Source organism: Anas acuta, chromosome 5 (assembly GCF_963932015.1).
Source record: "Anas acuta chromosome 5, bAnaAcu1.1, whole genome shotgun sequence".
Lineage (NCBI taxonomy): Eukaryota > Metazoa > Chordata > Aves > Anseriformes > Anatidae > Anas > Anas acuta.
Window position 1 is genome coordinate 21,396,516 of NC_088983.1, and position 26,035 is coordinate 21,422,550.

The 26,035-nt window shown below is 38.4% G+C and overlaps 1 protein-coding gene and 1 long non-coding RNA gene across 8 annotated transcripts in view; one reads left to right on the forward strand and one right to left on the reverse strand.

Moving 5' to 3' along the window:
• LOC137857024 (uncharacterized) overlaps positions 1-20,877 on the forward strand; it is a 35,772-nt gene extending 14,895 nt beyond the window's left edge. The window contains exons 2-7 of one of the 5 annotated variants that reach the window (XR_011096939.1): positions 2,613-2,778; positions 9,560-9,652; positions 12,341-12,433; positions 12,514-17,837; positions 18,285-18,329; positions 18,420-20,877. This is a non-coding gene — a long non-coding RNA (uncharacterized lncRNA). Of the gene's footprint in view, positions 1-2,612; positions 2,779-9,559; positions 9,653-12,340; positions 17,838-18,284; positions 18,330-18,419 lie in introns of all 5 variants that reach the window. The other 4 variants (XR_011096940.1, XR_011096937.1, XR_011096936.1 and 1 more) reach the window with 4 other exon arrangements.
• The window catches only part of TSHR (thyroid stimulating hormone receptor), a 68,623-nt gene extending 43,483 nt beyond the window's left edge, over positions 1-25,140 (reverse strand). For 2 of the 3 annotated variants that reach the window (XM_068683030.1, XM_068683029.1), the window contains exons 1-2: positions 24,802-25,139; positions 4,598-4,669 (exon numbers count right to left, since the gene is read on the reverse strand). In XM_068683030.1, the coding sequence (XP_068539131.1) occupies positions 4,598-4,669; positions 24,802-24,977 (248 nt within the window). In that variant the 5' untranslated portion in view covers positions 24,978-25,139. Of the gene's footprint in view, positions 1-4,597; positions 4,670-24,801 lie in introns of all 3 variants that reach the window. The other variant, XM_068683031.1, reaches the window with a different exon arrangement.
• Between the last annotated feature and the right edge of the window lie 895 nt (positions 25,141-26,035).

Here is a 26,035-nt window from a genome sequence, read left to right on the forward strand (position 1 = left end):
CAAGTTGAAGACATCTGGTAATTCAGCACTGTCTCTCTGTACCAGCTGTGTTTAACTTGCAGGATTCCAAAATACCTCTGACACCCATCATGAGTACAGCCACAACCTAAACACTATGTGCACAAGTGCTCTTTTGGAGAAAGTCTGTTTGCAGTTAAATAACTTTAATCACTATTGAGAAGAAGCCTGAGAGCACAGGATTTTAAACAAGCCCGTGGCAGTAGCCTCAAGGACTTCTCCCTGCCCTCACTGTTCTTCTTTCTCCCTCTCTTCACCTTCCTTTGTTTTTCTCCAGCCTCAGTGCTCCCTGTCCTGTGCTGTGTTGCTGCCTGCCACTTGCTGAAGTTCCCATCTTGTGCTGCTGGAGGGCAGCTCAGTGATGAGTGGGGTGCCTCAGGGAAACATAGGGGCTGGCACTGGGGAGCAGGGGAGTTGCTGTGTAGTGTAGGAGCAGTGTGTATGGGGTGTGAAAAGGTACTGGAGATTCGGAAAGACAAAGGAATTGTATAGAGAAATACAGTGCATGGAAGAAATGTTAATGCTCTGTGTGGGGCTGCTGGCAAAGGGAACTGTGCAGTGCAGGGCTGCTGCCTTGTTTGGAGAAGCTGTGGAGAAAACTGCTTGGGGAGCTATGCAGCAAGTCTCTATAAGATACTCACAAATGTCCTCTTCAGTCCCTCTGAGCCCAGGAAAAAAGTTCTTTATCTTTGACCTTAAAAGTACTGTATGTTCCACCTGTCCTAAGTCAGAAAGGGATGGAAATACCAGGCAAAGCCTTTCTACCAAGATTTTTCAACTTTAAGATGGAAAAAAAAAAAAAGAGAGAAATTTCTATTGCATCTGAATGCCTTATAAAACATTTTTTTCAGTGTTGTTATTGTCAGAATGAAGCATATGCATCTGAGTGCACTGATGCATTTCTGATAGGAATTAGCTTTGCACTTGAGCATTTCATTGAAATGCTTTTTGTTTCATTCCTGTGGCAAAGGGAAACAATCTCTACTTCTGGCTATCGAGAATACATAGACACATTAATTTAAGAGAATAGTAGCTCTAAAATTCTTGTTTAAACAAGGTTTGTAAAAAGGCCAACTAAATCTTTTATTCAGCTCAGAGAATAAAAAAAGTTAATTTGTGGAAGCTGTATAGTAGAAACCATATAGCAAAACAATGCAGTATATTTGGAACAGTAAACATGGTCTCTATCATCTTATTGAAACTTCAGAACATTTTCTAGATGAGCTTACAAAGCAAGGAATGATCTAGTAATTTTCATTACTAACGGCAATTATGGGCTGGGAGAACCAAATGAGGTGCGTGGTATATTAGAGGCCAAGAAAAACACACAAAAAATTGTAGTTAAAATTTAGGTACTAATTCCTTAAGCCAAAATTTTTAACAAGAATGTGAGAGTTCATTTCACAAAATGTCCAGCATACAGCTAAATAAAAACATCATACGATGGGTGAGCAATTGGCTAACGGGCAGGGCCCAAAGGGTTATGGTGAATGGGGCTGCGTCAGGCTGGCGGGCGGTCACCAGTGGGGTCCCTCAAGGCTCCATTTTAGGGCCGGTACTTTTCAATATTTTTATAAACGATCTGGATGTAGGAATAGAAGGCATTTTGAGCAAGTTTGCTGATGACACCAAACTTGGAGGAGTTGTGGACTCGAATGAGGGTGGAAAGGCCTTGCAGAGGGATCTGGATAGGTTGGAGAGCTGGGCGATCGCCAACCGCATGAAGTTCAATAAGAGCAAGTGCCGGGTCCTGCACCTGGGACGGGGAAACCCTGGCTGCACGTACAGACTGGGCGACGAGACGCTGGAGAGCAGCCTAGAAGAGAGGGATCTGGGGGTCATGGTAGACAACAAGTTGAATATGAGCCGGCAGTGTGCCCTGGCAGCCAGGAGGGCCAACCGTGTCCTGGGGTGCATCAAGCACGGCATTGCTAGTAGGTCGAGGGAGGTGATTGTCCCGCTCTACTCTGCGCTGGTGCGGCCTCACCTCGAGTACTGTGTGCAGTTCTGGGCACCACAGTATAAAAAGGACATGAAACTGTTGGAGAGTGTCCAGAGGAGGGCTACGAAGATGGTGAAAGGCCTGGAGGGGAAGACGTACGAGGAACGGCTGAGGGCACTGGGCCTGTTCAGCCTGGAGAAGAGGAGGCTAAGGGGAGACCTCATCGCAGTCTACAACTTCCTCGTAAGGGGGTGTCGAGAGGCAGGAGACCTTTTCTCCATTAACACCAGCGACAGGACCCGCGGGAACGGAGTTAAGCTGAGGCAGGGGAAGTTTAGGCTGGACATCAGGAAGGGGTTCTTCACAGAGAGAGTGGTTGCACACTGGAACAGGCTCCCCAGGGAAGTGGTCACTGCACCGAGCCTGACTGAATTTAAGAAGAGATTGGACTGTGCACTTAGTCACATGGTCTGAACTTGGGTAGACCTGTGCGGTGTCAAGAGTTGGACTTGATGATCCTTAAGGGTCCCTTCCAACTCAGGATATTCTATGATTCTATGATTTCATGATTTGTAGTAGTAATCATGCTATAAGAAAAATACAGAAGGACATTGATGTTACTGAAATTTAAATCTTGATCTATTCTTCACAGGCTTTTGCAAATTAACAACAGAAGATGTTGTAATTCAGGAAGAATTCCACAGCAGAAGCCCGACACTGATGCCTTCTGGAGGAGCATCTTTGTTTTTCTGTTCCTTCATACCATGAAGCACCTGGCACCAAGCGGAAGACTGAGAACAGGCATGTTTCATCTAACGGTATGAGAGAGAATGTAACACTACCATGTCAGGTCGTAATTTTAGATAGGTTATTGCTATGTCAGCTGTATGCATGCTGTATGTATGATTCCATAAGTTATTTTCCTACGCATAAATGTGGAACAGGGGGAAGATAAAACTCTATGTTCAGTTAATATCTCTGAAGAATAATTCTGGAAAAGATACTGACATTAGTTTGCTAAGCTAGCCTTGAAATCACCAACCAAATAAACTGACACAGATGTCAACGTATTATTTCAAGGTGCATAAAAAGCACCTATTATCTCATTCAAGGCCATAAGGACTTTGCAAATGTGACTTTCCTTTTCACTAAATTATCTGCTGGTTATCTGCTACCATGTTACTACCAAACAGTATAGGCAAAAGGTTGTCATTGGTTCATAAGCTGGGCATATTTAAGAGAAGAGTTCAATTAATTCTTTAGAGGAACACCTATACTTTTACAAATTCGTAACTATTACAATTTGAGAATTTTGCAATCTGAAAGGCCTCTAAGCAACAGATGATGTGTTATTCAAAGCCAAAGCAGAGATTACATCCTTTTACATTTAATAGAAGCGTGTTTTGAATGAAGTTTATCAGATTTACATATGATACTGTAAGTCATAGGAGAAACATATCCCCCAACAAAACCAAAACAATACACCATCTATGTGATAAAACTGAGATGGTGAATTAGGCTGCAGATATTTAAGAAAAATTATTTTTAAGGATTTTAGAAAGTAATTAATTCAATACAGTACAATTATAAAACATAATTAGGCAAGCCTCAAGGTCTCCCCATTTTCATAAATTCATAATTACTAGTCCATCTCAGCCATTCAGCCAATGCTAAGCTGGAGATTAGACTTGCAAGGAATGTTAAGGATAACAAGAAGGGCTCATATTACTACATTAGTAATAAAAGGCTGAAATAAAAATATGGACTTCTTGCTGATGCTGGTGGTTTATTTAGTTACCATTGGGCACAGATAATTTTGAGCAGCAGGCTGGATAAAACCCTGAGCAACAGGGTTGGACCTCACAATTGGTCCAATTCTGAGCAGGTGGTTGGACAAGAGGCCTCAGGTCCCTTCCAAATTACATGTCTCTATGATTCTAGGGAGTGAACTGGGAGATGCCAGAGAAGTTCCTGCATCAACTGGCCATATATAGGATTAAGAGCAAGAATTAATAAACCTGGGATACCTTTGCCTCAAGACTGCTGACATCAATGAACAGGGCAGTACAAAAGCAGGCAGCCACTTGTTAACAAAAGCTGATCTGAGGCAAGTGTGTAGAGGCTGTTGGCCTCCATTTATGGACTGTATCCATGCGTGCATTTATATATAAAGGAAGTGACACAACAGAAGTCCTCATTTCATCACAAAAATACTAATGTTTTAGTGAAAATTCATTCCAATTCTAGAAAAAAAAAAAAACATTCCTATTCTAGAAAAGCTACAGATTCTCCAATAGAATGAGTTAAAAATCATGCTGGGAGCTAAAACAAAAAAAACTTAGTCTAGACCAGCAATAGGATACGCAATTTATTATGAATGGAGACATTTTTCATATTTTGTTAACAAGAAAAAAAAAAGACTTATCTATCACATCTATTTCAATAAAGATAAGTTCTCATCCACTAATGCCTAGCATGCCTTGTTATGGCCAATTCAGGTTATAAACAATTGAATAATTACCTGCAGTTCTAAAATGTGAGTGGTGAGGTAGCAGATGTGCAAGAGTACTGCAGGAGGGGAAGAAACGTTATTTTTAATAGAAGATCTAAAAGAATAATATCAAAAACAGAACTTACATCCTAGAGATGTTGGGGAGGTTGGAAAAAGCTTCACTTGGAATTGTTCTTAGATGAGTCTCCATAAACCTCCTATAGAAATAAAAGTTTGAGTTAATATTCCCTGTTAAGTACATTTCAACATTAAACAGTCCTACACAACTCCACCTCTGCTCCAATATTACTGTTTTTATTTTCTCTTTTCTCAGTGGTTCCACCTTCATATTAGTCTTATTCCTGTTTCATGCATTGTGGTTTGCTTGGTGTGCTCTCTCAATCTAAATTAGGACCTTCTGCATCATCTTACCCAGGAATTTGGCATTTAGTGGTAATGATGGACCTTCCAAAAACCCAGAGCATTACTGGCAAACACATCTGTCCATTGAAGTAAATGAAATACTAAGAGTATAAGCATTCTTTTAACCATTTTAGGCTCTTCAGAGATGACCCATCCCTGCTTCCAAGTAAGAAATTCAGGTACACCAGCTGAAATTCAATTAGAGCAATTGCATGCTACCTCCATAAAATTCTCTACGTGCTTTGTAGTAAATACACTGTTCTTCCATAAACATCTGATGGATGTGGGGATGGCACAGTACATTGTCATTCTTTAACAAGCCCAGTTAAAGCTGCTGTTCAGGTGAGAATAGAAATATGTATCATATCCATCTGCAGAATTTTCAGAAAACCAGACAATATTTAAGGGAGACACTTATCAACAGCCAGGTTCTTAATAGAATGAATTCCTAGCAGACTGACTGCTCAAAACAAAACAAAACAAACAAAAAAAACCCAACAACAACAAAAAAGGAGGAAATGCTTTAGAAAATTAGAATATAATGTCTGTTACATTTTAAGCTACAACATGTCATTGCTGGATGAAGGCATTTTGGCATTTTTGGTTTTCCAGTACATCTGGGAATACACTTGCAAAATACATAGTCAGTGAACAGTCTGAAGAGTAACCAAGAACAAATGATAAATGTTTCCCATAGCTGCTGTTTGAACGGTTCCATAGAGCATAAATGAACAAGCATTAATGTTTTCTGTTTTGTAACATGAAGTATCAGATTATAAAATTATATTTGATTTACACAGAGAAAATATTATTTTAAGATTTATCAAGTTTCTAGAACTTGTATGCAAGAAATAAAAATATCTGTAGAGATTTTTAAAACTTCAATCTTGAGTAAAAATACAAAGCAAGAAAACATACTCTTGTACCATCACAGGGGAAGGCTCTTAGGAATAAGCAGAGTCTTATGCCTAAGTATATATCCCCTACTCCATAGATATGTTACATGAATGAGCAGAAAGAACCTAAAGACAGGTTTATCTAACAGGTTGATGTTTCTCCTGGCTTCAGTGCACCCAGCTTCCACTGAGCTCACAACCAGAGGAACATTGGGTGTACTATGTCTATGGGTGTACTAGCCTATTCCCCTGCACCCAGAGCACCTTGACACCCATACCACTCCCTCCTCCATTTCATAATACTTCTTCCTCCTATTACCACAGTCCTGAACAAAATGTTTGTAAAGAACAGCTATGGCCTACTGATCTTGCTGTTGTAATCTAACATCTGTCTATATCTCGAGCCCTTTTAGGAAGCTGAAAATGATGACTGAGAACTTTCTGGTTCCAAACAGATTTTAACAAGTCTTCAAGTAGAACAGAGTGGAGGAATCTTAGCAGGCTGGAGAAATAGGCTGACAGAAACCTCATACATTTCAGCAAGGGTAGCACAAAATACTGCCCCTGGAGGAACAACCCCAGGCCCCAGTACAAACTCAAGGTAACCCAGCTGAAAAGCAGCATTGCAGAAAAGTACCTGGGGGCCCTGATGGACACCAATTTGAGCATGAGCTAGCAGTGTGCCCTTCCCATAAATAGGGCTAACAGTACCCTGGGCTGCATTAGGAAGGAGATCTAAAGCTTCTCCCTAAGACTGTTAGAACCCAGAAGTCAGGGAAAACATAGGTTAAACCACTTCCAGCTATCCAAGCTCACTTTTAACCTGTCTCATATTCCTCTGGTCTTCTGTTCACCTACAAAATGCTGGCTCACGACATCATAGTTGCCTCCCACCAGCAGTCACACTTAACCTATAATTCCATGTTTCAGGAAAGCATGAATTTAAACACCGTTGTAGGTCTCCTCTTGACCTCCTGCTTTTATGTCAAACATTCATCCCTCTCCATCTTTGTCACAGAATGAACTGAGTCAGACCCATCATGGGCTAAGAGAATTCATGTTAATCTTTTATTGACATACCTGAAATTTACACATCCCATCAGGAAAACGTGGAAATTCTGAATAATATATGAATCAATTGCTATAAAAGTTACTATACTATGAAATGGATTTGCATTTACAGCTTTCTAGATAAGGCTTCTAATATCTCAAGTACAGCACAATGAAGACCATTAGCTTTGAATACTGTATTTTGATTGAACAGCTCATAAATTTATTTTATAGGTTGAAAGTGGTAGCATCATATTTCTTCCTATTTATTTGCTAACGTTTAAAGATATAACAACATTCTGCAAATATGCTGAGAAACCATAGGTGATACAGAATGTATCATAAAGGAAATAGAGACAGTGAAGTAAAAGGACAATGAAGTATGAAGAGAGAGAAATCTTAGGCAGAAGATCAAAAATTGCACATTTCATGACAAGAACTTATTTGTGAGATGAAACAGTATTAGAGAAGATCAACAAAAATAAAAGACTCCAAGTTCATGTAATACACCTACTAGATAAACAATACACTAGTAATAGCACATATAGCATATAGTGACAAAGTATTTGGTGTATGCTAGCTGCCATTCTTCAACTACTTGCTGGGTAAACAGATTGGTGACTGAGTTCAGTCAATGCTTATGCAGACCATGAAATAGAGTCAATGCCTGGGGCTAGGGGCAAACTTTTAGTGTTTTTGTACAACCATCTGCAAAGCCGCAGTTCTTGCTGAAGAACCTGTGGACTGATATACCAAAGCTAGTTATAAGTTGCCTTCTAAGAAACATAAAACTCAGCGGAAAAAAAAACAACACAACAAAAAACAGGTCAGGGCTTCCAGACAGACAACCTGCCAGTTTCTGGCACCCACCTTCACATACAGTTTGAGCATATGATAAATAATTGGGAATTCATAATTGGCTGTGATTCTTCCTGTCTTGCATGTATTAGAAATTGCTTTTTAACCTGAACGTTCCAATTTGCAAATTGGCAAGTGAGTCCAGTATCTAGACACCCACAGGGTCTTCATTAAAAAAGTAAGTTTTTTTCCGAATGAAGGCAAAATACACGTTACTGGCAAACATACACATTTTACTGGCAAAATATACATTACTTTTCCATGCGAGAAAAAAAAAAAAAGTAACTATAAGTGCTCACATATTTAATAGCTCGTTTAATTTCCTTTCTATATTAAGGCAAAGACAACACACATGAGAATGTTCAATCTCATTTAATGAAAAATTGCTCCTGAGTACTTCCATTTATTTATACTTTTATTTTCTCATTCAGATTGAAAGCTTCAATAAATACTAAATCTGGAAAAAATCTTCAGACTGTATTTCATAAAATCTTTCAAAAAAGAAGAACCCAAAGTCTGAGGTCATTTTCATTATAAACATGCCATCCAGATTTGCAAAGATGCAAAAGCATACAAACCACATCTTTAGTAAATGAGTTGTTTTAAAAATGGCAAGAAGATGTTTGAATAAAACATTTTAAGTTTTGTAGGTTGACATTAGTTTGCATTTCCTGGTTTCACAGGTCAGTCAGTTGAAGTTTTTAAATTTTCTTTCTGCTTTGATATTTACACCAAGTTTACCCTGCATGTTCCTTAAAGACTATGTCCTGAAAAAATCTCTCTACCTGACAACTGGTAAGCAAAAGAAAAATATTAGCGTTTTGTTTGTTTGTTTTTCAGTGTAAGATCACGTGGATAGACTATAAAATATTTTATATCTGCATGGGAACAACTCTGTTTCTGTCTAACAGAAATACAGGTACGAGGACAGTGAAGTATTCAAAATGACACACATCTGCTTCATTTTAATGACTTTACAGTACTGATGCACAGAGCATTACCCACAAATCTAGTAGATAATAATGTCATATCTCTTTTAAGCACTGCATTCCTAGTACTACTATGCACAAATTTATTATTTCTGCTTTGCTCTTCTATGACAGTTAATCTAGTGTCCTACCTGATAATGCACCAGGGAACTCTATTCTTGCTGTTGTTGGTGCCTATTTTCCCATCAGACAGGAGCTACCTAAGAATAAATATTTTGTTGATTTCAGTATTAATTAGTCCCATAAGAGCCGTAAGAGTAGGCAGCTTAAGGTAGGCATGAGACAATGAATCTGTCAACTAAGCAAGTGATGTTACTTGCAATGTAATTAATGTTAATTGTCCTTAGTCTATTTGGTTGTATCATATTCTTTTTTTTTTTACACTGCACTTTTAAAAATATTTAAATAAGAACCATTAAAATATTCAATTTACAGACGGCTTTAAAAAAGCCACTAATAAAAATAGGAAATAATTTCACAGAAATATCCCATTAATAAATAAAGATTAAAAAATAGGTGTAAAGCTTTGCTATTATATGAAACTCTACTAACTATTCAGATTATAGTTCTTGATTATCCATTTAGGAGTCCTCTACTTTAATGTTATGTAAAGCTATAGTTTCATTTCAGAAACCAGGAGTTCTTCACTTCCATTTGTGCATTTAAGTGACAATTGCAGAACAGCTGATTTTTTTTCACTGAACAGTAACTACAGTTACAGAAGGACTAGTAACAAGGAGTTACAACAAAACTCAAGTGATGATCTCAGTTCTCTTTTGAATGCATAAATGCACAAGAATAGAAACTGGCCCATGATTTACAAAAGTCAGTGTTTAGCATATAAGGAGGTTAAACTCAAAACGTTGATAGAAGTGTATTTTGTTTCTCACAGGTGGTCATTTTCAAACATTGAGATTCGTGAATATCAGATACACCTAGCAAGCAGGACCAGAGGAAAAACATCAAGCCATTTTCCATTTGACAGGTACAGACAATCTGGGTGTAACTTTGTACTGCTGCAGCCTCTGCCTACTTGTGTTTGACTGTATCAATTTCATTAATCTCTTGTGTAAGAGAGGAAAACAAAAACAAAAACAAAAACAGGGGAGAATGTATATAGCACTCTTAACACCTCTTCATCTGATAAGTAGCAAGTAGCACTAACAGCTTTATGTAACCAAAATATTGGCAGAGTGTGAAGGACTTACAGACTTAAGTCTGACAGAATACAGGAAATCTAAACAGAAAACATTTCTACTGCTCTCCGCCTTATTTGGTGAATCACTTGAAAGCTTTACCTCTCATTGCTGATGAATCCTCCCTCAGCACTGAAGTTCCCACAATAGCTTAAAGGCATATGTAAGATATCTATTGCCTTACACTAAAGCCATCTATAAAAAACAGTCCCCTTTTTTAGAAGATGTTTACAATGGTACTTAACCACCAGCTTCTCAAGAGTCTCTCTCTTTTTCTCTTTTTGGTTTGTTTGTTTCCAAAGCAGGAGACTGCTCATATAGGTCAGAAGAAGGGAATTCTTCCTGTCTATTATCTGGTGATAGATAGGTAGATAATACCTGATAGATAGATAGATAGATAGATAGATAGATAGATAGATATCACCTTGTGGTGATGACACAAGAGAGCATGCCTTCTTTGAATAACACGTACAATGACTTCTTGCCCTCATTCTCCAGTACCCTACACCAAGCATAGATCAGGATGAATAGTCATGTCCATCACCTGAGTTTACAGACCAGAAAAAATACAGTACACTGTGGTAAATGTGGAACCTAGACACTGAAGTGCAGAATAGGAGATGGGAAAAACTACAAGAGGAGTCTGGTGCACATTAGCAAGTAGATCTAAGGTAGTCAAAACATGGTCCTCTATAATATAATGGCAGAACTAGATGGAGAATTTGGGTGTTCACTTCTTAGCTGTCCTTCATAAGGCTCAGCATATGAATATGAACTAGCCAGGGACCTGGGTGATAGAAAAAATGAAACATTCCTTTCAGCCTTTTATGAGATGACAAAGGACCAGAAGAAATGGTAAAAATACCAGATTCTAAAGTGACTGGACATATTCATGGAAGAAAAATACATCTGGGTGTAGAGAATACAAAACCTTGGTTTCAGTAAGTGCATGAACCACAAATTATTATAGGCTGGGACAGTACTCTGCGACAGTGTCACTGAATGTTTGTATCATATACTCTTCATGGGGCGTACTTTACTGGTCACAGCTGCAGGCAGAAGGTGGAGAGATGGAAATGGCCTGATCCTGCACAGCCAATCCTCTGTGCTTATGTGTGCAAGCCACTGGGCATGGGGAGCTCTTGCAAAGTTCAGTGCTGAAGAACCCTCATCCCAGCACAGGCTTACTTAATCATATGAAATGTACAGGTGGTAGGTGTTGAATATTTCAAAACAGACACAAGATAATGATTACTTGTGAGTGTTTTCTTCTTTCTCCCCTTTTGGCTTTCCAGCACCCCGACAGAGGCAGGACTAAGCATGGTAAAGTAAGCCTTTTATTTACTGTCTTCCTCCCCTCTTGTCATTTTATCCATACTTTCTTGTCAATGTCCGTACCATATAGAAATGCGACCTTAATATTCTACATGTTATTTTTCAGCAAAATCAAATAGAATTTCACTTAATATCATGAGGATTTACTATGTAGATAGGGCAAATTACAGTGATCAGGTACTGGACTTGGTCAGACAAACATACTGACCAGCCCCATTTTACACCTTAACCGTACACCCCTTTTTGTCTTCTCCTCCTTTGTTCCACCCAACCCCCTTCCCTTGCACATTGCCTCATCTGTTTGCATGGTTTCACCAATTCCCACCCTCAATATGCAGGACCCCTGGGTTTGCACGCTTATCAGTTATTAAGTCCATGTTGGCCCCTCTTTGAAGATTCTCGATAGCTCATTGATAGCCTGCAGTTTCTTGATAGCTCATCAATTAGTACGACTGCCCAGGCTGGTTTCCTGTCATTATTTTGTTGTTCTTGTCATTCCTGTCAGGTCTGCATCTCTGAATGTTTTGTTTATCACTTCTCTTTGCCTTAGCATCCCATTTGACAAGTCATTGATCAGATAACCTTAGGGATGCAGACACACTCTCTCCTTCCCCATACCCTTACAGGTAATTTGAACTATTCATCTGCATGATATAACAACCCAGAATGAGTTTTTAGTATTAAAATTTTAAGTGTTTGAAACCCTCAAACCAAACAGAACTCTTGTTTTTCAAGCTCCTTTGTCTCTCAAGCAAGAAAACTCGTAAAATACCACCCCATTAGAAAGTACATGTTATAATGAAAATGGAAATATTTGATTAACTACAAATATTAAACTATTCACCTAAACAATTAATTCTGGTATTTATTAGATTAATTCAGTGTTTGTACTGTATTAGGTTTCTCAAATCTGCCCTAGGAAGAAAACTGTACAAAATATGTAGCACCTAGTTTAAAGCATTATTTATTACATACACTAGATTTTACCCCAGAGTCTCCCACTTATAATTTACACTTGATCATTTCCATTCACAACAGACTACTGAAGAACTCCACCTTATGTTCAAGACCTGAATATTATTTTTTCTCTACAATGAGTACAAGGCCTGATAGTTCTTTCTTCCCTTTCACTGTCTCCTGAGCTTTGAATCTACTCACTCCACCCCTATGGTTACACTGTGCTGTCTCATGGACTACTCCTGCACTCAGGCTTTAAGAAATCTACCGTAAGACCGGTAAGAAGGGAACTGACCCCATGGACAATGATGTCAGCCAATGGTGATATGGCAGTAGAAACTTTTTTTTGTCTTTTCAGTGTCTATGAAGATAATTACTTGTGATCATCTCAATAGCAAAGAATTTTTTCCACCACAATTTAAAAACTCTATCTTAGGAGAATATTTCAAGAGTCATTTAATAAGTGTTACAGTTCACTGAATCTTGAATTGCTGCTGCAGTCAGTTTTCATTACGTTGTTTTCTTTTGACTTTAAGTTTCCAACCCATTCCACTTCAGAAGCGTACAACAGCCTTCTTCTGAACTGAGAAACAGTTTATTGATATAACTGTAAAAGGAAAGAAAAAGCTTAAAGATTACCAAATGCTGTAACAATTAAGGAGCTGTTTACGAAGCATTTTTGAAAAGCTAAGAATAGTATATATATTTTCTATTGGTATCAGTTAAGAAAGCAACTTTTCACAAATCTAACTTGTGCAGATGTTTTATATATGTGCAAAATCAAGAAATGTTTGTTATTTTCCATAACAAGGGTTTACAGAACCTCAAAACAGTCTAAAAAAGGTGATTATATTTTGAAAACTGGACATTGTCAGGAAGTGGTTTAAGGAAATATAAATGACCTGCCTTCATCAACAACTGTTATGGAAAAATTTAACATGTACTACAGATAGACTACTGTCAAATGCTGATTTACCAAAATAGGGATGAGAAGTACGTAGCACAATATCAGTTCCTCAAAATCTTAACTTTAAACATGTGCTTTTGTGTTCTGCTGGAGTCAGCCCTTGCACATCCTCATGTTGACAGGATAAACATTTCCACAAAATGATTCCACAAAATCCAATGCTCCTGACTGAAGTAGACACAGTGAAAGCACCTATAGTGAATTTGTTGCAATTTAAATCTCTTTATGATAATAAGCTATTGACACATGCTAAAATCAGACCAGTCTCTTGATTTCAAGGAAGCATGTGATGTGCCTGGATCTAAAGAAAACATCATAGATTATCTTTATGGAACTCTTCTGATCTTGTTTTGAAATAAAAACTAATGTGGCAATATATACAGCAATTACTACCCCCACTTAATGAAAATCATTAATTTAATGAAAATCGCTAGATTTCTTTACTAATGTCTTCAGCGTAATGGCAAAAAAAAAAAAAAAGATGGTCTTAAGACTACTGAAGACCTCAATCTTCTACTACAGAAATAGTGCAGATTTCTCCCCTGGTATTACTTCTTATCCCTGATATCTAAGACAGAGTACCATTGGTGGAAGAATATTTTGTTCTTAGATTTATTTCTGACAACTACTAATAACAGTTTCATAAAAATACTGGTATATGCTCACTATAATCTGCACTAAAGCTCTTAACAGCCTCAGATCACATCCAAGCGTTCTTTAAAGACCAGGGTGACCTGTTCAGGCCGACTGATGATGGAGAGGCTCTACCTGGTACTGCGGACCCCACTGCTGGCCACTGCTCAAAGAGCCCATCGCTTTGCTCCACCTGTGCAGGATGGAGCGCACACTCTGAATGCGCTTCTAAATTATCAAGATGAGAGTCTATTAATGGCTGCAAAGAAAGTTCAGATGGGATTGTGAAATTTCAGAAAACAGCAGCCAGAAGAGGTTCACTTCCTACAGGAAAGAGAGCAAGAACAGGCTGTAATTGCTGGCTACTATTGTTTCTAATCAGAGGACCACTAAGTGCCTATAATTGCTGTCAGCTGCTCAGCAGAGGTCAAAAAGGCAATCTGAATGTTAGGAATTACTACAGCAGAAATAAAGAACAAAACAGATAAAATTGTTTTGCCACTGTGTGGATCCTAACTGGAAAGGCAGCATAGATAGCACTTAAAAAAGGATGTTCCAAAGTACAGAACAGCTTCCATACAAAAATTACTCCATAGGAGCCACCAGCTCTGTTTCCCCAGATCCTCCTTTTTGCCTTAATGGAAGGTGTGCGTGATGTTTGCCTTATTTGGCCATCATGAATCTCCCTTGTTCACTATGACCTTTCAAAGGTAATAAAGAGTGGCCTCATAATGACACCAAAAAGCTTCCTAGTACAATAATTCTTAAATTTCTCTGCTCCAGGACACTCCAAAGGCTCAGTACACACACTTGTCCCACAGGAGGTAATGACGTAAGCTGCTTTCAACTCAGACCCCTTTGTCAGAAAGGAAATGCCCACCAAAACAGTGTAAAAGGCTGTTAAAAAATGCAGGTTTGTCTTTAGCCATCTAATTACAGAGTTTCCACAAATGGTAATACAAACTAGAACTATACAAGATAAAATTTTCTTACAGAACTTCTCTGCAATGGTGAAATTCCTCTCCCTTCCTTGACAAGTACAACATGCAAGGTGGGAAAAGGGAAGTGTCTGTCACAACAAGAGAGGGAACAGAAGCTAAAAAATGAAAGCCTAAAGCTTAACGCAGCTGTGAGGAAATAATTTTATTCATTTATTGGTAAATTCAGTTACAAAGAAAACATCATCCAAGAATGTCTTCAGAGGCTATCGCCATTACAATATTTTGTCATGCCTGAATGTGGCTTCATAGATGCTGAGACAATCCTGATGACAATTCTTAAATTTGTGTAGCTCACAACAAAATGTTTGTTCCCAATATAATTTTGAACATATGTATCTATATGGAGTGCAAAATCACAACTCTGTGCCACAGCATTAGTTTTTTACTACAGATCCACTAGAAAATGTTCATCCTTTCCACCAAAATTAAGTATTCTCTTCCCACTTAGCCCTTCTTTCTCACCACTTCCATATATTACAGATTTTTTCAGATTTTTTTGTTCATTTTCTTGGTTTCCCTATGAGTCAGACATGGGTTAAAAAGTAGTTACAGTACAGAAGCCATCTTCCTAGACTGTGACAATGCTGCAGTGGATTGTATTTCCAACAAAGACCAGCTTTAAAGAAATCTTTGCAGGTTTATTTGGGAATAAGGAGGGAATCTGATTGTAATCTGACCAGTTGAACAGGGATTATAGAACAGCATGCTTTAGTTAATACTTTTCTTTAAATTTCAAATGCAATTCCATATGAACAAAAAAGTAACATGTGGCTTTGTGAGACAAAAAAGCCACTCTGTGCTGAGATCATATGTATAGAAAGCAAACAGGCTTTAAAAATCTTAGAAGCCTTTATAAACAGTCAGAAATACTTTAAAATTCAGAATGATCTCTCAAGTCCACTCTTTCATACATATGGCAAACATTAAAAGCACACATGAAAATGCAAAGAAACTTTTGTTTTAATACTGTTAAGATTCACCAGAGGTCTTTTAGAAATAAAATTACACAGGGAGTTACTTCAGAACTGCTTGAATTTCTGCTAAAAACAAACACAAATAGTAATTTTGGCTTCATTTACCTTAGCGTATAGGACTTCCATTTATAAATTACAGTAGTGCCAGTGCCTACCTTAGGGGAAGGAAAAAATTTTTGTAGAAATCTGCATATATTATATATGTATTATATATATATATATATATATGTAAATATACAGCTTTCTACTGTCTTACTGATTCCATGCCTCCTCACCCCAGCGTTTGTCTATATCTATCTGTAGTCCTCTGTTATTTCCAATTTTTTTCCAATGTTTCCAGGAACCATTTATGTCCTGTCTTTGTACAATGCATACAGTTACAGGGGTTTGATCTACAAAAATTAAAATCTACAAAATTAAAATCTTAGATGAAGAGACAAAGATGGCAAACATGGTATTGCAATTATGTGATAAGGCTGATAATATACAAGTAAATAGACTCGGGGTTTGAGGCCAATCAAAGAGAGAACATTCAGTAATTCCTGAAGTAATATATTTATTTGTTATTTTCTCCTAGATCTTCCTTAAGAAATAGCTTTAACTGTTACTTTTATCATGCATAAATGTTTATGTCAAGATTTTACATATCAAAAACAAGTTTATGTAATTATCTCCTCATGAGGGAGACACTTCAGTATACAAGGAAAAGTTAGTTCTCCCCTTGGAGAAAAAATGTTTAGTTAATTTCCAAGATTGTGACAGTTTGGATAGACACACTGCAATTAACTTATTAGTTAAAATAGAAAACAAAGGATAAGAGTAAATGAAGTTCCACAAGGATTTTCACAGAGGCTTATGCTGTTTAATACATTCATGAATGACCTAGAAAAGGGAGCAAACAGTAAGGAAACAATGCTTACTCATGCTAGAAAGTTATGTTAGTAATGCTAAGAGTTGACTGTGAGGAATTTCAGAAGGCTCTTATAGGACTGAGTGTCTGGAAAATAAAAGGGTAAATGAAACTTGGTGTCAGTAGATGTAACTGGGGAAGTTCAATTCTTCTGTTGCATATATTGAAAAAAAATGACAGGTTCAGAACTCACCATTTTCACTCCAGAACAGGTTTTGGCGTTATGTTAGATCCACGAAAACATGGAATCTGTGCTTATGAACAGTCAGAAATACCAAATCAAATATTAGGAAATACTGAGAAAGGGATAGAGAACATACTTATGCCACTGTAGAAATGCAGGGTTTGCCTGGACCTTGAATACCTTCAAAAACAGGAACAAAATGCTTTATGTATGAAGCCAAAGAAAACCAAATCGAGAAAGATAGGAAAAACAAACAAACAAAACAACAACAAAAGCAAAGAGAAATCTTTCATCATACAACAGGAAGTAGACCTGTGAAATTCCTTGTTGAAAGACACTATGGGCACCAGGTGAAATTGGACATGCTGTTGAAAGACAGATTCACTAAGAATCAATGAACAGGCAAAAAAGGTGGTGCAGTTGAGGCAGTCTAGCAGTGCAGGTAAAGGATGCCATCCAGAGAGATCTTGACAGGCTTGAGAGGTGGGCCTGTGTGAACCTCATGAAGTTCAACAAGGCCAAGTGCAGAGTTCTGCATCTGGATCAGGGCAATCCAAGCACAGATGCAGGCTGGGCAGAGAACAGATTGAGAGCAGCTGTGAGGAGAAGGACCTGGGGGTGTTGGTTGATGAGAAGCTCAACATGAGCTGGCAATGTGTGCTTGCAGCCCAGAAAGCCACCAAATCCTGGGCTGCATCAAAAGCAGCATGGCCTGATTCTCCCCCTCTACTCTGCTCTCATGAGCTCCCACCTGCAGTACTGCCTTCAGCTCTGGGCCCCCAGCACATGGACCTATTTGAACGAGTCCAGAGGAGGGCTACGAGGATGATAAGGCACTGGAGCACCTCTCCTACAGACAGGATGAAGGAGTTGGGGTTATTTAGTCTGGAGGAGACTGGGGAGACCTTATAGTGGCTTTCCAGTCCCTGAACATGCCTACAGGAGCTTGGGAGTGACTCTTTTTCAGTGAGCGTAGTGATAGGACAAGGAGTAATGGTTTTAAACTGAAAAAGGTAGGTTTAGATTAGATAAAAGGAAGAAATTATTCACTATAAGGGTAGTGAGGAACTGGAACAGGTTCCTCAGAGAAGCTGTGGATGCCCCATCCCTGGAGGTGTTCAAGGCCAGGCTGGATGGGGCTTTGAGTAACCTGGTCTGGTGGGAAGTGTCCCTGCCCATTGCAGGGGGGTTGGAATTAGATGGTCTTTAAGGTCCCTTCCAATCCAAACCACTCTATGGTTCTATTAATGAACAGGCTCAGAAAATTCCTTCAGTTGAAAAAGTTCAGAAACTGAGAAATTATTAACATGTGCTTGACTTGTTCATATCCTTCTGGTCTATCTGTGGTCTCTCTCAAGTGGAGGATAGTTGGTGAAATGGGTCCTTGGTTTCAATCAGCAGGGTTATTATGTTTTTACTGTCATAGCTGTAACCTAATAAAATCAGTGTTTCTGGTTTAGATGAAGACTAACTTCACTCCTATAACTCAAAAAAAATCTATTTAGGTAAGTAATTGAATTTTTGCTAATTCCATCCCATAGCAGCTAGAAATAGTTAACTGTGTTGTTGTTTGTTTGTTTGTTTTATTTTTCCAGGAAAAAATACATCTCTTTCTGACCTCCCTACATGTGTCATTTTACATCTAGCAACATCAATTCTATGCATAGTACCTAAACAGTACAGATACTGATACGTGTTGGAACATCATATGTCAGGAGGATTGTCGATTACTTGGAAAGAATCCAAAGAAAGGCATTAGGAAGACAGTGAAGTAACGGAGAAGATTGCTGAGGGGAACCTGTAAAGACTTCATCTCTGAATGTTTTTAAGAATAAAATATCTTCTGGAAATAACATGAAGATACATGATTCTGCATAGGGACAATAAGAACGTCTGGCTCATGAATCACCTTATTGTTAGAGGTAAAGAGAGTATTAGAGGAAAAGTATAATATTCACTTCTCTTTTTCTTATACTCTTCTTAGCACCTACTTATGAACCCTACCAGGAGCAGGACAGTGGACCTTTGGCCTGACCAAGTACAACCATTTCTCTGTTCTTAAAAGGATTCCCTTTTGAGGTACTTTTAAACAATATTTTTTCCATGGGTTAATGATGTCATAGACTACTTTTCAAATAATTCAGTTACAAGAGGAAGGTGGACAGGAAACCTGAAAATTTGAGGAGATAGAAAAAAGGACATGTGTTCAACTCTTAGTGAAAGTGCCTTTCAGTGACAATGTTGTTATACTGATCTTCTGTTTTTGTGATGAAGGGAATGGTTATCTTTGTGAGAAGAAAAACTTATCTCAAAGATAAAAAAAATTTGAAAGTTTCAGTAAACATTATTAGATTTTTAGATTATATGATTTTAAAATATTTTTTAGTTTTAAGGAATATTCAGATTTAGACTCTAATGTTTCTAGTCAATAAATGATTCTTGAATACCAGCACCATCTTTTTATTAAGTTGGTAAGTGAAAATTTTCATCTGAGGAGCTGAATAGAGTAAAACAGTTTGAAGAAGAAAGCAGATGAGGGGAAGATACCGTGTGCAATCCCTACAGTAAGAGTAGCTATTGTCAGGTACAAGAATAAAGGAAAGCAGATGGTCTGATGTGCTGAATGGGTGTTGAATTATGTAACTCACGCAGATAACAAAGTTTGTGTGAATTGTAAATTATGAAGATGACACTGAAAAACAGTGGTTGGATAAACAGTAAATTTGGTAAACTGAACACATGCAGACCACATACACTGAAAATAGATGAGCAGAAAAAAATGTAAGAACAGTGAACTGCAAATTCTTTGTATATGTTTAGCAGACACTACTCTCAGTAACAAAGGCTATGAAAAAAACTTAAGAGATATGCTCAACTGATAATTGATTGGCACTCTATGCCCAAAAATGTTTCATAGAACATATGGGTAGTTCAATTGTAATACTCATAGTTGAAAAAGGAGATAGAAATATTGCAGACAGTATGTAAAAGGATTACATGGTTAAACAAATTATTGAAAAAACATGCCTTAGAGTGTAAGACACTAGATCTTAACTTTCCCAATTTATTAAAACAAAAAGGAGTGATTGAATCACAATGTTAACAGTGAGAATGCTGGACACCTTCATCTGACAGGTAAAGATCCCACAAAATCTGGTGGTGTAAAGATACAGTTGCACAGATTCCATCTTCTGGGAGAAAGTATTTATCTCTGCTAGTTGCTCCAGGGTGGTTCTGGCACTGTCCTTATGTGAAGTTCAGTGCATCAAAATAAGAAGCCTGAATTTCTTGGAGTCAGTACAGAGTGGTTGGTGCCTCCAGAGTGGCTAATAAAAGTGAATAAATTCACCTCTAAGTAACTGTAACAACTGAGATGTTTTATGCTTTTATCTTACAGAATGTCAGACTAGATGATCCCATGAACCCTCATGGCATTAAAATCTATGTATCTACGACTTACTAAGAAATGAAAACAAATGAGACTAACAGAGAAGCACCTACTATTTTATCATAGTATATTATATTATGTGACAGTTTACAGACAGTTTCACTTAAACAGTTCCTTTTAAAGAATTATGCTACACTTGTGACTTTCCATTGTTCTGGTGCCATAGCTGACTTTAACACTAAGTTCCATACTACTGTACATAATTCAGCAATTTTGTATTTTAATGTTTCTGGAATTCTTACTTTAGTACTATCTGGTTCAGAGAATTTAATTCTGTTTTCTTTTTTTTTTCTTTTTTTTTTTTTCCCCGATTTGTTTCAAACAAGCTTTATACTGATAGTTCAAGCTTGATGGAAGTTTTTCCAGACATTCTCTTTTGTGTTTGAACAAATATACTGAGTTTTTAAGATTTGACATGTTTATCCTCAAAACCCTTTTTGTATTATATTACTTTTATTTCCCAGAGATTCCCATATTTGGACATGATTTCCATTTTCCAAAGGATGCCCTAATAGCTTCCTCCAGTTGGCTATTTCACCATGTCATTGTGTTTCCTGTTCTTTCAGAATTTCAGTACTTCATCATTAAAATAGAGGTAATAATTATGTGCTTATGTTGTGAGGTTATTTATGAAGCTGCATTTATGAGACTCCATTCTTGATTCTGAAGTAAGGAAGTGTACAAAAAGATCATGATAGAATTACCTGAAATCACAATATCTCTGAATTTCAGACAGTTCCTAAGACAAAGACTTGGGAAAAATATATTTTAAATCAGTTATTTTTTAATATAAAATAAAGACATCATCATTTTCAATTTTACTTGTAGCTTCTGTGAGCTCAGTGTGGCTGTACTAAAGTGCAGAAAAACACGGTAGTACACCAGGCAGGATATTGAGAATATTGGGGCTGGGAAGAAGAGATTAATTTATTTTAGTACGTGAATGCAAGAAAAATTTTATTTGTTTTATTGCAAAAGAAAAAACTAACAGCAAGCAATGATAGACTCATAAAACGAAAAGCATTCAGAACTCTGAGATGATGCTGGGATACTCAGATACCATCTGAGAATTTCATCATAATGATGCCAAGAAAGATATTGCTTTCAAGGTATTACTTGAAAAATACTTCAAGCATTATGACGCAAGCATATATTTGGACAAAGGTTCAGTGGTGGTTTAGTGATCTACAAATTTAAGTTGTTCTTAGCAGTCATTAACCCCCATGTCCTAGTAGATCTGCTGGCACTGAAAGGCCAGGATCTTCCATGGCATGTTCCACCAAACAGGGAAGAGGTCAGAGCACCAACCACTGCTCTGCTCTAGCACTGTGCTGGTGAAAGTGGAGAGCAATGACAGCTGTGGGACTGGGACAGGGGTTCCATCACTACTGTGCACATACTGACACTGTCTGAAGGAAGAGGAAGGACAGGCAGAATCAGAAGCAAAGGAGGGCAAGGAAGAGGCGAAATGGGACCAGCCCAGGTCAGGCTGCCAGCTGTGCAGAGAGGCACAAAAATATTACAGCTGTCACAAAATTATCAACACCTAATTTCATATTGTTTAGTACTGTATTTCAATGCCACTTAGACCTGCTTTCCTACCATAGTATGGCATGGGTATATAATCCTTAACATCAGGCAACAAGGCAAGCTTTGCCCATAATACACAAAACCTTTTTCTCTCTACTTAATGAGTTTACTCGACAGGGTGAAAATAAATAAATAAATAAAAATCTTGTCCTGAAAAAAAAACAACATCAGAAGCAGTTATCAGAATGCACTTAGCCATTCTGGATAAGCACCTGCATCAACTATATTTGGACAAATATGTTAAAAACACTTTAAAACAAAAACTCTTTCCTGGGTGGAGTTCATGACACTTTTCTACTAGATGGGTTTGGAAATAAATATTTTTGCAATTTCTTATAAGCCTGGCTTGTTAAAAAAAAAAAAAAAAAGTCCACACTGCTCTTTTAAAGTAGGGCAGAGAAATGAGAACAGTCCTGACTGAATAATTGGAATGAAACTTTAATTGGAGTTTCAAGATCCCATGCATTGAAAAGAGCTCATCGTCTCCAAGAGCTGGCAAAGTGTTCCTAGATTCACCACAGCTGCTGATCTTTACAAATTCTACAAAACTGAATAGCCATATAAGGAAGTTTTAAAATCAGTAATCTCAAGATTCACACACAACAACCCAGAAGCAAAGTTACTTTACCTGAAGTAACAAAGCTGCTGAATTTGGGGACATTTTTAGATATTTTCAACATATAATGAGCAAATATGTACTTCACTTCAAATGAAAGGTTCAGTTAACAGAAACTTTGATTACTTTAGAATCTTTTGTCTCTAATTCAGAGCTGTTGTCAGTTGTAAGGCAGAAGGATGCAAAACATGATAGAAGTAGCAGCACACACCTTACAATTCCTCATGAAAATGGTTTGTATTTTATCCTCTATGTGAAAATCATTCCAAGGTGTCTGAAAACACTGAATGGAAAACAGATGAAAGTAACTGTTATAACTTCCATTTAATGTACAGAGGGAAAGAAAGTCATTTGCTAAGAGCAAGGGACTACAGCATTTGACACAGTCCACTGGACTTGAGCAGTTCGGATAATAACACAGAGAATGTACACACTTTCTTCAGAGAGAAAACTATACACTGAAGTGAAAAAAGCTTTTTTTCCTTTTTTTTTTTTTTTTTTTGTGAAAAGAGATGTGTTTTTCCTTATTTTGCTAGAGTATTTTCCTGTTAATTTTCAAATCAAACAGACTACACAGTACATGTTCTACCTTTTCTAGTACATACTATAAATTACAATTGTCATTAGTTGAATTTTTTATTGTATTGTAATGGCTATGTTAGGGAGTACACTTCTTCAGTTTGCAAGGGTAATTCCAATTGGTTCAGATGATTAAAACACACCCAAATAATTATAAAACAATTAAGTACTTTTTCATGTAAAGAAGATATTCACTACTTTTTTTTTTTTTTTTTTAAATCAATGGCTTATGATCTTAGTGTCCCTTAGTGTTTAAATTGTTGAATAAAACACTGGATGTGCAACAGCCCACGGCTTTACCTGTAAAGCTGTATATGGAGAGGTACTTCTCGGTCCTCATACCAGCATTTTTCATAGAAACCATCCAATTCTATTATATTATCTCACTGTGTCTATTAACTATTTTAAATGCCTGTACAAAGATGGATTTCTCCTATAAGCTGAAACTGGTTTATTTTCTAGCTTGTCATAGCAGATTTCGAAGAATGTACTATAAATTACATATGGTAACCTTACTGCAATTTCAAGATTTATAAACATTATATACAAAAGAATAAAATAAAATAAAAAATGTTTAAGATATTACTTATCAATTGAAATACTTGCATGTCTGCAGTCTAATTGTCCAAAAAAAAAAAAAAAAAAAGACATGCATAAGTAATGGAAATAATATATGAGTTTTCTCTGTCTTTTCAGGTAACTGGTTAATTTGCTAAGCCTTTACTTTTAAGTGTTAAAGTGCATCTCGAGAAAACCATTCAAATAATTTCAAAAAACGTCATGGTTCTTATTTTAAAATAAAGTCCTGAGAATCATTATCAAGATATAAAACTATCAACCTGTAATGTTTTTATCTTGAAGTTAAATCAAATGAGTTTGAGTTTGTTTCTTTCATCAGGAAGTAATTTATTTACAAATGAACTTCCCCTTAGAGACTAGAAACTTTTTGTAACTTAAGAGACAAAGGAAAAGGCAAGGAGTGATTCAACTGCTTAGCTAAAGCTGACTGGTGCCATTTCGGTTTCCCCACAGTATCTGTCTCATACACCTGTATGGAGCTGACAGATAGGACATGCAGCACTCTTTTGGACTGGCAGCGAGAATCCAGACAACATAGCCTAAAGTGCCTGTAATGGTACTAAACCCTACGGTTTAGGTACCTGAATGGCTCTGAAATGTCTATCACTTTGGAAAGCCCCAAATTTGCTGATCTCATACTGTGCACTTTTGTTTTCCTGAAGTACTTTGTCTTCCAGATGGCATGTTGGGATTCCCAGTTCCCATGGATTCTTTTTGTCAGGCTTTGTTTGGCAAAGCAGCTGAAAGTGCGCGGAAGCTTTTATGAAACTATTTGCGACGTGGTACATCCAATTCCTATTCCTTTTATATTGTAAAAGTGTGTTTTTGTGTGTCCCCTCCACGCATGGGACACACAAAATCCAGCCTTCCAATCAGCTTGCTCACAATCAGTCCAGTACTAATGTTCCCATATCCTACCCTGAACTTTTAAAATCAAGCATCTCTTCACATCCCTGTAAGGTTTAAGGGACACTTTCCTTAGGTCTGCTAGACACACACAGGTTGTGTGCACTGCCCTTCCCCCTATGTTGTGCTGCCCAGGTAAGTTACAGCACTTCCCCCCTTTGGCACTTCCCTCTCTCCTCTCTCCTCTCCCAGGGCATTCGCTCGGAGCATCTCCTGCTTGCAAAGTACAAATAGGCTTAAACCACCGCAGTGAACTCACAGGGTCTGAGTGTGCTCCGGCAGGCTGGGGATGAAGTGGATGTCCCTGCAGGTGATTCTGTAGTCGTCCCAGTCGGAACACTCGCAGAAGGCTGAAGGGCACAGCTCCGTGCCCTGGCTGCACAGCACCAGCACCAGCACCAGCACCAGCTGGAAGGCTACCGGCAGGCACTGCATCTTCTCTGCCCACTCTCCCCCCGGCTCTGCCCCTCGCTCCTCCGAGGGGCCGGCAGGAGACGGGCGAGCCGCGGGGCGCCCGGCGCTGCCCGGCCGGGGGGCGCCGCCCGGCAAAGGCGGCACCGCGGGGCTGGGCAGCGGCGCCTCCGCCCTCCGCGGGGTCGGGGAAGGTCTGGCCGCAGCCTGCGCCCTCCCCCTGGGGCACCATCCCTCTGCCTCGCCCCGTTCCCAGCGCCCGGCCCGCCCCGGGGTCCCTCCGGCATCCCCGCTGCCCACCGCCGGGCTGGCTCCGCTACGGGCGGCGCGGGTGGGGTGGCCCCGGTGGTCCGTGAGGGGCCCCTGCAGGCACAGCCGTTCTGCCGGGCCGTGCTTCTCCTCAGGTGGGAGCCCGCTAGCTGCCAGGTAGCTGTGGACTAAGTGCAAAGAAGTTGATAATATTGTTTTGTATTAGAAATTGCAGCGAGTGGTTTTGAAAAGCACACGATAAAAGAGAGCGAAGCGGAAAGAATAACTTTTCCTGAATGATCCGAAAAGATAAAATCCTTACGCCAAAAGAGAGAGGGGAAATATCTACCCTTGAGAGAAATGGGGTGGGACCATTGCCACCTCCAGTAGCAGTCTCCTGTGGTCACTGGTAGGACACCGGTACGCAATGGGCACGATACAGAGGCTCCCGCACTGCAGGAGTTGTACCTGCATCTGACAGACACAGTGAAAACTGAAAAAATCTGGTTAATGTTCATTTAATTATGAGTTTCTTCATAAACAAGAGATGCTCGTTCTAAAAACAAGTATTTAAAAGTAGAGAAAGACAAGGAAAAAAAAAAAAAAAAGAGATAGTTGAATTGTTGAATTCAATGAGGACAAAGAAAGCTCTTTAATATTTGCCTCAATTCCTTTTACTTTTTTTTTTTTTTTAATGCCGATGTTTTCTCCTTCATGCAGATTTTGTGCATATGTGGGTACATGAGAAAAACGCCAACAGAAAGTCAACAAAAATGTTTGTAACTCTCTAGGGAGAAGGAAACTGCAAAAGGCAACCTACTCACAGTGAAAAA